The sequence below is a fragment of the Schistocerca americana genome, chromosome X (assembly GCF_021461395.2).
Source record: "Schistocerca americana isolate TAMUIC-IGC-003095 chromosome X, iqSchAmer2.1, whole genome shotgun sequence".
NCBI classification, from domain to species: Eukaryota; Metazoa; Arthropoda; class Insecta; order Orthoptera; family Acrididae; genus Schistocerca; species Schistocerca americana.
Genome location: NC_060130.1, coordinates 357,519,690 through 357,536,688, shown reverse-complemented (window position 1 = coordinate 357,536,688; position 16,999 = coordinate 357,519,690). Strand labels below are relative to the sequence as shown.

Below are 16,999 nucleotides of genomic sequence, written 5' to 3'. Positions count from 1 at the left end.
GTATGAATACACAACTGAGTTAATGTGGCACACAGGAATTCTACGACGCATCAGTGGCTTCTCAACCCTCTTCTCCTTCTGGCTATCTTCCCACCTTCTCCTCTCCCCCAGTCACGCTCTATTTTTCACCTTGTTTCTAAATGCAAGAACTTTAAAAAAAAATACGACGATTCAAAGAGGACTCATATAATATGCACTCGTTAGACTGGGCATCATGGTGGGCGCAATTTATTAGGAATATTCGGAAAATACAACAAAAAGCGTTATTGTTTTTTTGTCATAGTATTATGCAGTAGTTTTGAAAGAGATTTTATGGCCAGACCGACAGATAAGATAGTAAAACTAAACTAAAGTCCGTCCGAACAGGCCTTGGAAGGCGCAACGGTACCGACCGGCCATCGTGTCATCCTCAGCCCTCAGGCGTCACTGGATGTGGATATGGAGGGCATGTGGTTAGCACACCGCTCTCCCAGCGGTCTGTCAGTTTACGAGACCGGAGCCGCTACTTGTCAGTCGAGCAGCTCCTCAGTTTGCCTCACAAGGGTTGAGTGCACCCCGCGTGCCAACAGCGCTCGGCAGACCGGATGGTCACCCATCCAAGTGCTAGCCCAGCCCGACAGCGCTTAACTTCGGTGACCTGATGGGAACCGGTGTTACCACTGCGGCAAGGCCGTTGGCAGATAAGACAGTAGCGCCTTGTTTATTTCTTTCAGAAGAACTATCCGAAACACTTACTGCAGGCTACGTAGTCAAATAATTGCAAAAAGTGTTAGTGTCTGTAACCTAACCTGTAGAATACAGCCAAACTGTGTTATGATGCATTGTGGCCATATTTCTATAGCCACACTAACGAAAAGGAACATAAGAATGTGAGTGTTAAGAACAAATGTGAGATCTACTATTTGTTTTCTGTAATAATCTAAGTGTACAGCTTTTGTAGATGGGTGTGAAATCCCCAAAACTGGTAAAGGATAACGAAACAAATTTGATACCATAAATAACTTCTGGTTGCTGCAATTCTTCCTCAATAATACAAGATACAATTACGGTATTCGTTCACTCGCTGTGCAGAAAAATACTGTAAAAAGTCACTTGAAGTATCAAAGCAGTAGATCGAATGTAGTGGGGGTGCAAAAGCGGATAAGGAACGAGGTAGAGAAAGAATTCCGCTGAAGTTTTAAATTGAGTTAGCTGTGTAGGGAGCTCGATTCATCTGCTTGCTTGTGAGGCAAGTAACGAGCCAGATACCGATCTAATCTCTGTGCTGAATCAACAGTCAGTGGCCTGGGACGCTGGTCAGTCTGGATATGATTTTCAGAAAATTCACCGTGCAGCAACCGGTATATCCAGTGCGGTACTGCACATAGTTACATTAAAAAGATAAACTTAATGCAAATTATTTGTTCCATTTTTTCACCAGCTAAAAATCGAAGAGCATATCAAAATATGCCCAAACTTTTACACAGCCTACAATAAAGTTAGCATCCAAAATGAGTACCACCTCGATATATTTTCTTTTTTTTATTGTACCTTGCAAGTTCAAAGACTTTAGTTCGCCTCTAACATCAAGCCTAGACTCCTTAGAGATCCGGTTTACTGTTAAAATTGTAATGTGCATAGAGCATGAGTTATAAAATAATAATAATTAATCATTACCGTCAAGTGGGAATAATGATAAGCTAGCAAGTGTAAGCATGGAAGCAGTACAGAAAGAATCAAATTTGGAACGGAAGGTAATTTTTCGACCAAGAGTATGAAATTATGTGTAAAGTTGGCGGAGTATACGGTAAGAAAAGGAAAGGAAAGCTGTGAGGACTAGCCGCTCGCTGTTGGACAGCACCAAGACAGATGAGGTATATTACGGGAGCCAAGCCGATGACATCCTCTTGAATGCGACTTGTTTTTCGTCCAGAGCAGGTTACTGGGCAGTTAGAGTGAGATGGAGAAAGATTTAAAGTTCTGTGTAGGTGCGTAGTCAAATGATGCACGTATCAGAACTTGTACTGTACAGACGGAACGATAACTGGTATGTAATATGGAAGGAGGGGTACTGAGGACGTCAGTGACTAAAAAACCTATGAAGAAAACATCTACCCTAACAGAGGATAAGAATATCTTGCAAAGTCAAGCAGTCGAATATTCCACGCATACCTCTCAAGCCGGCCGCTGTGGCCGAGCGGTTTGGGCGCTTCTGTCCGGAACCGCGCGATTGCTACGGTCGCAGGTTCGAATCCTGCCTCGGGCATGGATGTGTATGATGTCCTTAGGTTAGTTAGGTTCAAATGGCTCTGAGCTCTATGGGACGTAGCATCTGTGGTCATCAGTCCCCTAGAACTTAGAACCACTTAAACCTAACTAACCTAAGGACATCACACACATCCGTGCCCGAGGCAGGATTCGAACCTGCGACCGTAGCGGTCACACTGTTTCAGACTGAAGCACCTAGAACCGCCCGGCCGGTTAGTTAGGTTTAAGTAATTCTAAGTTCTAGGGGACTGACGACCTCAGATGTAAAGCGGAAAGTGCTCAGAGCCATTTGAACCATTTTATACCTCTCAAGCATTCATGGGCGAATGGAGTCGTCTGGGACAAGTATACAAACACAAAACAAGATACGATTGGACGTTTACGGGGGGGGGGGGGGGGGGGGCAAATAAAAGAGTTGGGTATGTGTTTGATCACATTTCACACGCTGCAGACAGAATGCCATTAGCAAGTGATCACCTGCCATCTCACTGTCTCTCCACACGTGCCTGTCTGTGCAGGAGGAGGCGGCGGGTGTGCATCCGTGGTACCTGCGCTGCCCTGCAGCCGTCAGCATCCGCCAGCTGAAGCACCTGGTGCGCTCCAAGTTCGGCGTCACGGACGAGCACCGAGTAGACGTCATCTACAGGGGCGAGTGTCTGCCAGACACGTTCACACTCATGGACATCGCGTACACCTTTTCCTGCCAACGGGTGAGTACGTGGCCGCTGCCTTCTACAGCTTCTAATGCCACGACAGTGGTTAGTGGCTCACTGACGGAGCATTCGGTTATCCGGCGACGCCAGTATCTCAACGTACTCTCTCTTGCGTTTGCCTATATGAAGTTTATAAAGTTAATGTTCCGTAAAGTAAGTACAGATATGTTTAGCTTGCGGACGAAATCGCTCAGGAGGCCAGAGACAATAATACGATTCAATAAGCACACTATTAACACTGCTTCAGATATCTAAGTAGTAAGAATTCACTTGTTATACACTGAAGAGCCCAATAAACTGGTACACTTGCCTAATATCGTTTAGGGCCCCCGCGAGCACGCAGAAGTGCCGCAGCACGACGTGGCATGGACTCCACTAATGTCTGAAGTAGTGCTAGAGGGAATTGACACCAGCATGGCATCACATGCCACATCATTACGTCGCGGGTCAAAGCCAGTTTCTGGTATCGGTAGGTTCAGCCTACCCTGAAATTGTAGTACAATAGAAACTCGTCTGTTCTATTTGGCCACCATCAGTCTGGATATCCGCAACCTTTTTTTTTTTTAATTTGAAGAAATTTTTTTGTGCAGTAACTGTCTGCATTAATTGATACTCTAGAACTGATGTAGTGTACGTAGACACAGGATGCACAGGCACACATATTAATGACGCAAATGACAGTGAAGCTTGTTACAATTTCTGATGACAGAATTATCGCCATTTGTTCGTCTGCAGACACTGACGATAGTGATACGGATTAGATGACGATGTTAAAGCCAGATGTGTATACATTATGGGCTGGGGCTTGTGAAACGACTGCGTGATCGGGCTGCACAAAACGAAAAGCGAATCTGGCTCAGAAGGATCTTAATAATTATTTTAGTGTATAAAGCTCGCTGTGTGTCCTTTTTTCAGTACCTGCTCAAATGTACAATTTGTGTGTTAACGTGTACACACAAAAAAATAACGCGTGTTTTTATGGAATTTAATTCACGTCATTCTATTTTTTCTGAGTTTTTGGACTATCCGGATTTTCGAGAATTCAGATTACTCACGGTCCCACCTTGTCCGGAGAAACGAGGTTCCCCTGTCCGCAACCAGTCACAACGTTTTAAGTTTATTAATCTTTTGGCAGTAATTTATTAACGGCGAGTTTTGAGCCGCTAGTGCACATCACCATATATTAAGACATACAAATTATTTAATCATTCCCTGCTTATGAGCACTGGTGACTCGAAAAACGTAGCTAATTAATTGCCATAAGCTCAGTAATCTTAAGCATTGTGGCTGGTTGCGGTAATTACATACAGGGTGTTTAAAAATGAATGCCGTAGTTTCAGGCATGAATCCCCAATATGTATACAGTAAAAAAATTTCATTACAACATGTGTCCTTAAATAATTGCGAGTTATGGCCTTCAGATCAATGGTATGTGCCGGACTGTTTTTCGCCGCGCAGGTAATTGCCTTCACAGTAGATGTTCAAAATGTCCACCTTCTGTTTGAATACAGTCCTCACATCGATGTGTGGTGGCCCTGCGAACACAGTCCTAAGTTGAAGGAGGTTACAGGGGCCTGTACATGTTGCAAATGGTGAGGCTACAACTATTGTTCTCGGAACAGGGTCCAGAGAGTCGTATGCTGAACATTCACTTGCAACCCTAACCTTCGTGAGCTGGTAGGAGTCGCCTGCACAGAATCCAGAAGTCCTCCTCTATATCTGGAGTAGTAGAGCTTGGTCGCCCGTTCCCAAAACTAGGAGGTAAAACTTTCCGTGAGTACAGAGACGGGGATTGAGAAGTTCAGATGTCTTCCGATCTTGGACATATTTGCCGTGGCAAATTTGGCATAAATGACGAACCGACGCGGCAGTGCCGTCCGCCTGATCTACATGATGTGCACTTCTGCAGCTCCTGATTTGAGTACATGTCAGATGCCAACCACAACATGATTTCTCCTCGGAGTTAACTGTCCTGTTAATATTCTGTGTCACGGCAACTGCCTAAAAGAAGAAAAACGTTCTGGTGAAGACCGCCGTTTTGAAGTCCATAACTTGAAAACCGAGCATTTTCGGACACATATCGTTCTGAGCTTTTGACGTGAAACGTCTGTCCGCTCTATACAAATGCGTTGTTTCACGGCAATATATACTGAGAAAATTCTATCGGGCTTCCAGCTGCGTCAAGTAGTTTCCAATACATTCGCTCGTTGGTCAAACTTTCTTGTGTGGTAAAATACCGTCAGATTTGCATCGCTAGTAACTAGGAGACAAATAATACGTAAACAATGGTTGAACTCACGACGGATTCATCATGTCTGTACGTGTTTGTCGCGAAGAATTTGTTTTGCCTGTGATATCAACGTATCAGTGTAGGTGCATGCGCGTGATAATCGTGAATTAGCTTTGTGGAAATTTATAAGCTGGTGTAGCATTGAAACGCGTTTAGCTAGGACATTGGATCAGGGGCCGTTTTAAAGAGCTAGCACCCAAATTGAGACAACAAAAGTATTCGCTGTAATATAAGTAAAAATCGGTATTAAACTGAAAATTACAAAACGATGAAAGGTGTCGACTCGTAAATACGCGTGGACTAATAGAAAACACAAGTCAGTGGAAAGCTCGGCGCAAAGCGATTATGTAGCTGACCCATCGGGTGTACAGCGGATAGCAACAGTCGACATTCGTGAGTGATCTGTTCTGTAACTGTTATCCTACTCTTGTGCAACCATTGTATTAAGGAGATTGACAGCTGAATTACGTACTGTTGCGAAACACATGGTATGATTCTATCCTAAAGTTTTCACGAAAATGTACCCCACGGACCCGAATTACGGTGAATCCATACCTGAAACTATGCCCTCTATTTTTGAAACACCGCCTATATCTATTATTATAACACAGTCAAGAAAAACTAATCTGCCAACATCATTTCACTGCATTATTTTTCTTGTACGTTTCTGCTACCCTATGAACAAGATTTTTTTAAATTATCTTTGTGTAACCCGATTTTTTTTTAATTATCTTTGTGTAACCCGACGCGTGTCTCTCTTAACGAGCGACGCGGCGCAGTGGTTAGCACACTGTGCGAAGTATTCACTAGGGTACATCCAGTATAATTCCCTAAATATGCAAATGGTCACCCATCGGATAGTAGACAATGGGTTCCTGAAGATAACACTTCTCACGGAAAAAAAATTTCCAGGATTAACAAACACGGTGGATTCTAGTAAATAATGTCTGCGCCCACTAATCCCTAGCATAACTTGAGGCTTTCGTCCCACTAGGTTTCTTCTCTGTTGGCCGCAGGCTCTAACGTGCGTGCAGTAAACACTGCATAACGAAATGACAAATGAGAAAGAATTCAGAGCTGTTAAAATTGAAAACTGAATATTTGGGTGTAACTGGATTTTTATTTGTACTTACAGAAGTAAAGGTCACAATAACATACTTCATACGAACTTAGGATCTACATGAGATTGCACAAATATGTTTTCCTTGGCAAATTGAACAATTAATTCCGTCTTTATGCGCTTCACACACTAGTTCACGTGTTGCCACCTCGAAAACCAATCATAGACTGACTAGTGGGTTATCTTAACAGTTTGGCGCCTGCCCTTTCACGATGCACTCGTGACCGCTCCATCCTTCCCATCAATAAGCACTGACAGTAACTAAAATTTGTAATTATTTTTTCCTCATGAACTGAGTGATAATGAAATTATTATTAACAAGTTCTTAGTGCAAGTAATGTCATCAGCACGGTAGGAGCCGTGTCTTAATATTTAAACAGTGAACGTACAGAATGAAAGCTTCGCTACTTGACGCCCAGCGTGGTAGGTGAATCCACACATTGTCTCTCTGTCATCCAGTACGATACGGCTCTTGCTCACCCGGCCGTTCTCAGCCCACGTGACCATCTGGCGCGTCGTTCGATGAGTCTGTGTTTTGATCCTACCTACTCGCTAGCCTCCCTTAAAAGAATTGTTCTGTACTGCGCATTAAGACATAGCAATAAATTGTAATAAACGTGGGCAGTGATGTGGCACGAACACCACAACCGGACTAGCATTCGGGAGGACGACAGTCCAAATCTCCGTCCGGCCACCTAGACATAGGTTTTCTTTGATTTCCCTAAATCGCTACAGGAAAATGCCGAGATGGTTCTTTCAAAAGGGGGCGACCAATTTCCTTCTCCATCTTTCGTAAATCGAGCTTGTTCTCGGACTCTTAATGACCGCACTTTCGACGGCACTTCACACTCTAATTTTCCTTCCTTCTTCACTTCTCTTGACACTGTACACACGTAGCTAATACGGTACGAGTGCTGCGTTAGTAAAGCGCATTGTTGTTATGTTGCAGTCGTCGCGGATGCAGGTGACGTACCGCATATACAGGCGGCAGCCTCCCGAGTCCGCGGCGGTGTCCTCGTCCGCTGCCGCCTCGGAGGCAGAACTGGAGGAAGAGGAGAAGGCCGAGTGTGACGCCGCTACGGAAGCGGCCGGCGGCGCCGCCGCGGCGGAGGGTGCGGAGGGCCTGGCGGGGGCGGCCACTGCCAGCCCCACCACCACCCCCGCCGCTGACGGCGAGGGGGAGCAGCCGCCCCCTGGGGACGCAGCCGCTGCGGCGGAGGCGGTGGTGGAGGCGGCACTGCAAGCGCCACCGTCTTCGGGGACGGAGGAGGCGGGGGCCGAAGCGGCCGCGTCCGTCCTGCCGGAGCCCTCGCCAGAAGAGCTGGCGCCCCAGACGGATGACAAGGTGGACCCGCAGCCGGCGGAAACGCCTGCAACGGACCCTGGAGCGCGTATCGAAAACTTGCCGCCTGCTTTACTGACTGACGTGCAGACGGCCGTCCCGGAAGCTGCGCCCTGCGTCGAGAGCACGTCACCGACATTGGCGCAGCAGCAGCAGGAGTCCAAACCCGCGACTCCAGTGGCAGAGGCGCTGGGGCCGCAGCAGCAGCCGGAAAAGGCGGCGTCAGCGGCTGACGTGCCGGCGCAGGGCCAGCATCCGCAACCCGCGACGCCGGCGACAGAGACGACGCAAGAGAACAGCGACGAGGCGAAGGACTGCGCGGCGGTAGCGCCGCTGACTGACTGCGTTGCGAGCGCAAACCACAAGACTGAAGAAGGAGAGGCCGAGCGCAAGCCGGCCAGTCCGCAGAGAGAGCCCGAGTTGCCGCCGCCGCCGCCACCTCCACCCCAGCCACTGGCGCCACCTCCGCCGCCGCCACCGCCACCACCACCACCACCGCCACCACCACCAGCACCACAGCTACAGCCACCACTAACTTTGCAGCTTGCGCCCAACCCCATCGTCCTGCCTGTCACCTCGTTCGACCTAGAATCTATAGCGGACGACTTCAACGAAGAGGAGGACGAGGACGAGTTTACCTTGCGAATATCGTCTTCTGAAGGCGAGGACGAAGAAGTGGTTGCCGAGCCTCTGCCCGAGAAACCCAAAGAGCCGGAACCCGTTCCGGAGAAGCCCGCGGAGGAGGAGGAGCAGCCCGTGTTGCCGAGAGAGAAGAGGGGCAAGGGTCTCGGCAAGTCGAAGGCGAAAACGAGAGAGGAACACGGCGGTGGGCGCAAGAGGAGTAAGCACAAGTCTAAACACCACGCGCGCGGCGAAGAAGGTGCTAAGAAGAGGAGGGTACACAAGAGCGAAATCACGTCGACGCCGACGATTTTGCAGTACGATAAGGACGCCATGAAGCTGAAAGTGAAGCTGAATTCCCCCACGAGTCCGGTGATATCTAACCTTCCGTCTTCCTCGAATTCGGGGCACCACAAGCACCACCCTCACCACCACTCCAAACACCACCACCATAACAAACACCAGGAGCAGCAGGACCAGAACGGAGCGGGGGTGGGAAGTAGTGGTGACGCGGCTAACGCCGACGGGGATTGGGCGGTAGCTCCCAAGGAGCGCGTTCCACAGGTCAGGTCGCACAGGACGAACAAGAGTCTGTGCTATACTCCCAAGTCTCCCGACACACACGAGGGAGGAAACGGGGCGAAGAAGACGAACGTGATGCTTCCGCCGTCCTCCATCACCGTAAGCAAGGTGACTGCTGGCGAGAAGCGCAAGCTCGACCACAAGACGAACAGTGCGTCGGAAAGTAAGAGGCCCGCCCTCGAGATTATGCTGGTCAACGCGCCCGGCCCCGGACAGTCGGGCAGCGGAGGACAGAACAAGACCGCTGCCAAGTCGTCTACTTCGTCCAAGCAAACTCCGTCCTCTACGAGCGAGTCGGAATTCGGTAAAAAGGCGGGTGGGGGTGAGGGTCCGAGTGGGAAAACGTCGAGACCTCTGCCGGCGACGATACCGCTCGTGAGGATTAAGAAGCCGTCGGCGACGGGCGTGCGGCCCCTGACGGGTCTGACGATCACTCCGAAGCCGCCGTCGAACGCCGCGAACAAGAGCGCGCCGCCGGCGAGGACTGCGGCGGCGCCCAAGGCGGACAGTAGCAAGCCGGACGACGAGCAGGCGATCCGGCACGACGACATCGGCGCGCTCGACCTGTCGGGCAAGTCGTCTCGGGCGCGGGACGGCGCGTCGCCCACGTCGCCCGGCATGGACCTCAGCTCGCCGCCCTCCACCAAGAGCCCCACGGCGCCCGCGCAGCAGAGCATCCTGTCCATCGCGCAGACGCTCGTCCACCGCCAGCTGTCCAGCCTGCACCCGGGGCTCGTTATGGCCGGCAACGCCAACCTCATCTCGTCGACGGTACCCGGTCGCAACGGGAGCAACTCTCCCAACGCGCCCTCGGACGGTGCGCTCTCCTCCGCGCTGCTGGGGACGCTTGCGGGGCCCGGCGGAGGTGGTGGCGGCGCGCCGTCCGGATCGACGCCGACGTCCAATATGAGCAACCTCAAGACGCTGTCCGAGGCGGCGGTGCACATCCGCAACATGATGTCGTCACAAGGCAAGGGCGGCGCGCGTGCGCCGTCCAAGCAGCAGCAGCAACAACAGCAACAACAACAGAAGGCGGCGGCAGCGGCAGCCGCGGCGGCGGCGACGTCGCAGGCCAAAGGTCCGGCCAAGTCCGGAGCGTTCTCGCGGCCGTCCCCGACCGGTCAGTACGCGTCCGGCGCCGGCTCCGGCGCGCCCTCCGCCTACTCGCTGGCCGCGGCGGGAGGCCCGGGCTCTCCGATCCGCATCCCCGTTCCGCCGTCGAAGCCGGCGGGCACCCCACAGCTCCACGACGTGTTCTCGTGCCGCGGTCGCGGCGCGGCGGGGGCGGGGCCGCCCGGGGGCGGCTACGCCAGCCGCAAACCCGGCCCGAACCAGACGGTGCGCCACATCCCCAACCCGTCGGCGCTGATGTTCCGCCAGCAGCCGCAGCACCGCATGCAGGCCAAGGCGCCGCCCATCTACCAGGGCTACGCCACGTCCAAGGCGTCTGCCGCGCAGGCCGCCGCCGCCGCCGCCGCCGCCGCCACCGCCACCGCCACCACCACCGCCCAGTCGTCCGTCTCCAACATCCGCAAGATGGAGAACATGACGCGCAACATCGAGAAGGTGGCCGCCGGGCTCACCATTCGCGCCGTCGAGGCCAACGTCAGCAAGTGAGCTGCTTCCCTACTACTGCCATTGTGATGCAGTGTCGACCGTATACTGAAACTCGTGTGTTGTGTCGTTTTCGACGTTTAAGACGAGCGAACAATCCGAATTGTGCTCGGAAGAAACGAACACGCTGTTAGTGTATTGTAAACTGTGAACAGTTACGCAACGTCCGCGTATTAAATTTGAACGTGCGTAGAACCGACATAAACGGCGAATATTTAAGTGTCGAATGCTCGTAATGCGCGAGGGAAAACTAAACTAGTATAATCGTTCGTCTATCGTGAGAGAAACACGTGACAGTGCTGCAAAATGAACATTATTGTCTCGACAGCACGTCAGAGACGTTAACGAATTTCTCGTCGAAGCGGTTAATTTTTCCTCTTCCTTTGTGCTATGTTAATTCCCCAGTTAGGGAAACCCTACGTGTTAGTTTCGTCCTCTGTTAAATGTTCCTTATTGGAAGAAATGCGTGCGTGTAACTTGCGTCATTATACCTACTCGGCAGCTTCGTTCCCAACGCAGGCCCAAATTTTGAGACAGTCTCGTAACTTAAATATGTATCTCAGAAAAATTCTTAAGCAGTATCGAGTTTGACGAAAAAGTGCCTGTCGGGTTGCCTGCGGATACTGAAGCTGAAAAGAACGAGGCGGCAAACTGAAAAACTTCTCGATTTTTTATAAACCTGAGCAATTTTACTTTCAGAATCCACAATTTCCCGCCAACAAAAACTTGCCGTCTCATTCCCTCTTAATGTCTATCAACATCGAGCTTCTGCCTGAAACGAGATCACTGTGATACGAAGTTTTTCTTATACTAAGAAAAGTGAGAAAGAGACTAACCAGATAAATTTTTATCGGCTTACAAGCTTCATCCAATTTGTTTTCGCGCAGTCACTCGTTATATGTATAAAGTGCGTTTACTTTGGGAAACTAAAATGTTACCAAAAAATGAAACTTTGTTTTCGGTTGGGTTTCTGCTGTAACTGGCCAGAAGGGGTAGGTAGCGGTTTAGAGTCTAAATACTTCTCTGCCGCGCCAATTTGCAGAGCTATCGGGAATACGTCATCCACCCTCCAGAAGAGAATGTACGTATACAACTGTGGCGTTACGACATTACAGTCGACTTCGTTGCAAGTTCTGCATGGTTTGAACCTGCCCAGTACTTTAGCTGATACTTCCAATTGATGTAGTTCCACTGGGAAGCCACAGATAACATTTCAATGTTTTATCCCTGTTTTATTCTGTTAGATTCCGGTAAGATACTGATGGTCATGAAAGCTGTATCAGTAGTAAGAGAACCTAACGATATCACACTGTGATGTAGGAAACAGCGGGGTGCAAATCTCCATTTGGCCGTGCTTATAAAGGTTTTCTGTGGATATATTGGTTCACTTCAGGCTAATCCCTGGTGGTTCAACCAAAAATGTCATTTACAGGTCATTACGCCAGCAATCTGCATGCCGCTGTCACTTCAGTCTTTAACCTTCTTCTTCTTCTTCTTCTTCTTCTTTTTCCTCCCAATTCTCCTCTTTTGTTCCTCTTTCTTTTCTTCGTTCTCTTCTTTGCCTCCTCTCCCTTCTTCTTTGTCACCTTCCTCCTCCTCTTTCTTTTCCTTTTCTTTCTTCTCCTCTTTCTTCTCCACAGGGCAGTAGACCTTAACACATGCTGCAGCTACAGTTCTACATTTGTTCGATCTGCGCGAACACTTATTCTTCGTTCTGGATGGTAATGGAACATTCTTTCAAATAATAATAGCGATGTGCCTCGGCTTCGGACGTGTAGCACTTTGTACCTACGGCTAAATGACCTGTCTGCCGTAGCGGTAATAAATTATATACATCAACTTTCCTCTTGAATCAGTACCTCCTTATTTCAGCACCAGAATTGGACATGGGCCAGCAACCTTTCGGTTTTTTGCTTGGCAGGAAAAGGGTGGCGGAAGGAATCGCCCTTCGAGTTGATTTAGAGAAATCTAACTTTGAATGAACCACAGTCTCTGATAACGTATGCTCGTTGATCTGTATGAGATGTTCTCTCAGAGGTGAAGCGTTTGTTGCGAACGTGTATTGTGGCAGACAGTGCGGATAGGTGACCTCAGTGACGAAAGAGATGGGAAGATACGAACTGTAATCCTACGAACTTAAGAGGGATCCGTAGTTTCACGCACAATTCTGATTTGGAGGTTGACCAATGTGTGAAGTATGTAGGGACTCTTAACGATGTTAATGGCCCATGTATGTTGGTATGTGCGATTTATGATCTGTGGCATTTGCAGGTTGTCCCACCTGTCTCTGGCACGTACAAGAAACCTGTTAATTTTTATGTGACGAAAGAATGGTTCAGGCCAAGGTTGTTTACTTCCCTAAACAGATCTGCCCACGCTACCGAAAATGACTTGAATGAAATATTCTACGCCGTTCATTGACATTCTTCCAAATGATACTATGGTATTTCTTGTGGCAGAGAAGCTGATCTGTGACACACATTCAGTGACATAAATCGCATGTAGATGTCGCAAGAAACTATGGAGTAAAAACACGACGAATATCTTGATTTCTGTACTGTTGCTTTGTCTGTCTGAAAAGAGCGCCGCGTGGAAGTGAACTACTCCCTAGGAGAGTAGCGAAAACTTCACATACCGCATGCCTCGATGTCGCTGGCTTCCATGCAGGGTTAAATGAATTTACGGACGGCGCTCCATTAAACTATCTGCAACAACAGCTCAAAAAACCCTATATTCATTGTATTTTTACTCCGAAATTTCTTGTCAGATATACAAACGAGTTGTCACTTAATTTAATCACCACAATTCTTCATAGCTTTTTCGGGGGAGGGGTCAACATTGTACGCAATTTTAATACGGAAAAGAATGTGGAACTTGTCTCGTACAGATCTGCAATTGTCGTGCAAAAAATACCGTGTGCCATTTAAAAAATGGTACGTGACCATTGTATTTTCTGGAATACGTCATTCAAGTAAGTTTCCAGAAGCCTAAGCAGCTGAGATTTTTCGAACCAAACAACATTTGTGTGCACCTTTTTCTTGTCACATCAAAATTAACGTAGTTCTCGTAGATGCCAGAGTTAAGGTGAGACACCCTGCATCGTTCGGTACAAGTTTGTATGTGGTACTGCTACGCAGAAGGTATAACGAAGTCAGTGACGAACACAACGGGACTAACAGCTGGTGCCTCTTCGAATTTTGAAACAGCAGAGGTGATGCGCGTACGAGAAGTGCGGAGTCTCGGAAAGTGAGGGACGCGTGCAGATATGTGGAGAGGGGACGCTATGAGCTACTGGAATCTGGAATGCGCGGAAGGCTGGAGCCGAAGGCCGCGCGGCGACATCGCATTTCCCCATTCGACTCCAAAGTAGCTACCTACCACAGCTTCCGCCTGCGGTGACGCTTGTATGCGTGGAGTTGGCTGGTATCTCGTTGCGGAAAGATGCTCTAGCAAGCGTCTTCAGTCTTACTTCACTCGTTATCTGGCGGAGACTCCAGAGTTTTTTTAACTCCCCTAAGAAATGAAAACTGATTGGTGACTCAACTCCACTTTTGGTACACCTCGCAGGTGTCGCTCTATCAATTGATTCAGCAGAAGCCTCAGCTAGCGTTCATCCGGCCATTAAATCTGTCTTCCGCATTCAAACCCCAGTTAGCGTACATTCCGCTGCAGCGAGCCTCTTTCGAGGTGTTCGGTAATAAGGTGGTGGTCTTATAGCCTGTCTAGAAGGCAGGTCTCGGGTTCGACTCCTGGTTTTGTCTCCCAGGAAGCTTTATTTCGTTGGAGGATTCCTTACAAAACTTCCTTCAAGTATTCCGAAATGTTGTAGTCACAGTGGTCAGTCTGGTTCGTAATAGTGTTGTATTCGAGGAAGCATTGTTTATCTTTTTTGATACGATACTGGGAAGTCCTGGATATAACACAACTAATGGAAGAAAGAGGGTAACAAATCAACATTTAGCTAGGCGTTAAGCCGTCAACAGACACATAAACAACACAGAAATCGTTGCTGAGATTTCTGAGTATGCCCTTCTACAGAGCTAGCGAACACACACACACACACACACACACACACACACACATACATACATACATCTACACAGATGACAATTTGTGATGATGCGACATTGTAGACGATATAGCCGTCCGTGTATATGTGCAGTTTTGTTAATTAGGTGTGAAAAGGGCATTGTTCGAAAGCTCGGCAACTATTTCAGTCTCATTTATGTGCTTGTCGACCATATGTGTCATCTATAATGTGCGTGGTTACCATTGCCCTTTCCCTTATTTATTTTTCTTTAAAAATGTGGTTTTTTCTTTCCCTAATGTAATTAATGCACCGGAATGAGTCAAATGGCGAACGTGGCATAGTTCAACACATACGATGAGAAATGTGTAATGTGCTCCCAACAGATGGCAGTCAAGTGGCCAGTGACGTTCCGAAATACTGGTCCTTTCCTTCCATGTCATGTTCAGTATATTTCCATGTGTTCTTCATTGCTGAAAATTTCCAACACCAAATAGTGCAAAGATTTTATGCGGTGGTGTATGCGGTAACTCTAAAATAAATGAAGTTTCCGTTGTGCGAATTATCGTAAAACTTAGTATGCAGAATGTCTGGACTTCTGCAAAAAAAATCCTTCCATAAATGTTGTTCCCTGCACGAGTGCTTTTCGCACCAAGATTCAGTTGACATTATTTCTAGCTAGGACGAAAACGTGTCGTAGTGCAAAGTCGCCTGCCTGTGATACTTCTGGCCAGTTACAGGAACTCCAAACATTCATACGATTAGTAGAAGGCGAGTAAAATGTGATCGCATCACACTAAAAGGTGGTTCTACTGTTCCTAGTACCGAGAGCTTTTTGGATACATACGGTCGCAGAAACTTATCGGTCTGTTAGTATCGTTTTCCATTAACCTGATAGCTATTACCAGAGTGAATGTCCAGACAACACCGCAAGGAATTCCTTTGGTATCGACAGAGGTACAAAAGAAGCAGACTGCACTACAGTGTATCATATGTAAACGAATTTTAATTAAGTGATGTAGCATACTGCTGTGTCCGATTACAGATTGACTTGGTTGTTGAGAGCGCTTATGTGCGGATTTTTCATTTGAGTGGAAACTTCTGTGTTGCAAACGAAATTGCGACGTGCGTACTTGAGGACTGCACTAAACATTTATGTCCAAAGCCTGAGGCAGGGACCCTGTCTTCCAGTAGTTCTTCTAGTCATGACAGATATCATTCTTATAAGGAGAATAGCATACAAAATTGCTACTCGGAATACCACTTTAAGAAGATTGTGAATTTAGTGAGGCAGCGATGCTTGTTATAGAGTAACACTTTAATGTGTAAAAGCATTTAATAACACAATCTATAGATTTTCTTTCGTTGTCGTTGTTGAACCTAAGTACGTTAGTTAATTGAAGGTCTTTGTTCAGTGCATATTATAAGATTTTTTTCTTGTTTTTGTACCTTCAGTAATGAATTTATAGGTTACTGTCAATCAGTTTCTCTCAACTCCTTGTATTCATTCGAGAATTTCTGTAACTGTTATGTTGTTGCCTTTAAACTTCTATTTTTATTGGGAGTAATGTTGAATTTGTTAGTATTGCTGAGAACATTTAATTATTCTGTAATGGTTACATCTGTTTATTTGTGTATGTTACGGTTTGTTCAAGTTCACATTTGGAGAAAATGTACACGGCACTCAGTTCACAAACAGGAGGAGTATTAGCTAGTCAAGAGATGTATCTGTGTACCGTTAAGAAGGTGTCTGTCTTTGTGCTCACTGCTTGCTAAACGCAGAGTTCCACATTCTTTCATTGTTCCTTTCCTTAGCTACGTTTTCTGTTGATAAAGAGACTCCCGGTGATGTGCATCACCTAAATACATCTTACAGGGTGCTGAAAGTTATAGTGAACTATAATATTATTCAGGCTTGACGTTTTATTTAAGAAATTAGATGTGCTTCACTGTGCTTTACTGTTGTTTCGATGTGATTTTTCAAAAAAAAAAAAAAAAAAAAAAAAAAAGCACTTTGTTATTACGTTTAAATGCATGTCAAAAAAATTGTTCGATGTATTTGTAGATTAAGAATATATATTAGAAATTCTTGCATTTGGTTGTTATGTTATTGATTCAATATCCCTAATGCCTCGCTGAACTGAGCAGAAAACAGCAAAAAAACACCATTCAACTGACCATGGACTTCGTGTTTTCCGTAATTCATTTTTCAGAGAATAAGCAATCCTCTGAAGCAAAGTGGTAGAGAACGGGACAACGTCTCACCACAAACAGTGGAGTTCATCAATAAAGAAACTGTTATCATCACATGCGCGCACACACACACACACACCCACCCACCCACACACACACACACACACACACACACACACACACAGGTGAGCGCGCGCGCGTGTCCACTAATTATCTGTCCTTTACAGAAGAAATAGCTATGTAGCATCGG

The 16,999-nt window shown here is 47.4% G+C and overlaps 1 protein-coding gene and 1 pseudogene across 1 annotated transcript in view; one reads left to right on the top strand and one right to left on the bottom strand.

Annotated features, from left to right (window-relative positions):
• LOC124556022 (protein suppressor 2 of zeste-like) overlaps positions 1–10,532 on the top strand; it is an 85,241-nt gene extending 74,709 nt beyond the window's left edge. Inside the window, exons 5-9 of the mRNA XM_047130059.1 lie at positions 2,766–2,957; positions 7,320–7,435; positions 7,517–8,108; positions 8,256–9,900; positions 9,964–10,532. Of these exons, the coding sequence (XP_046986015.1) occupies positions 2,766–2,957; positions 7,320–7,435; positions 7,517–8,108; positions 8,256–9,900; positions 9,964–10,532 (3,114 nt within the window). The remainder of the gene's footprint in view (positions 1–2,765; positions 2,958–7,319; positions 7,436–7,516; positions 8,109–8,255; positions 9,901–9,963) is intronic.
• On the bottom strand, positions 561–678 carry LOC124557254 (annotated as a pseudogene).
• Positions 10,533–16,999: the final 6,467 nt, after the last annotated feature.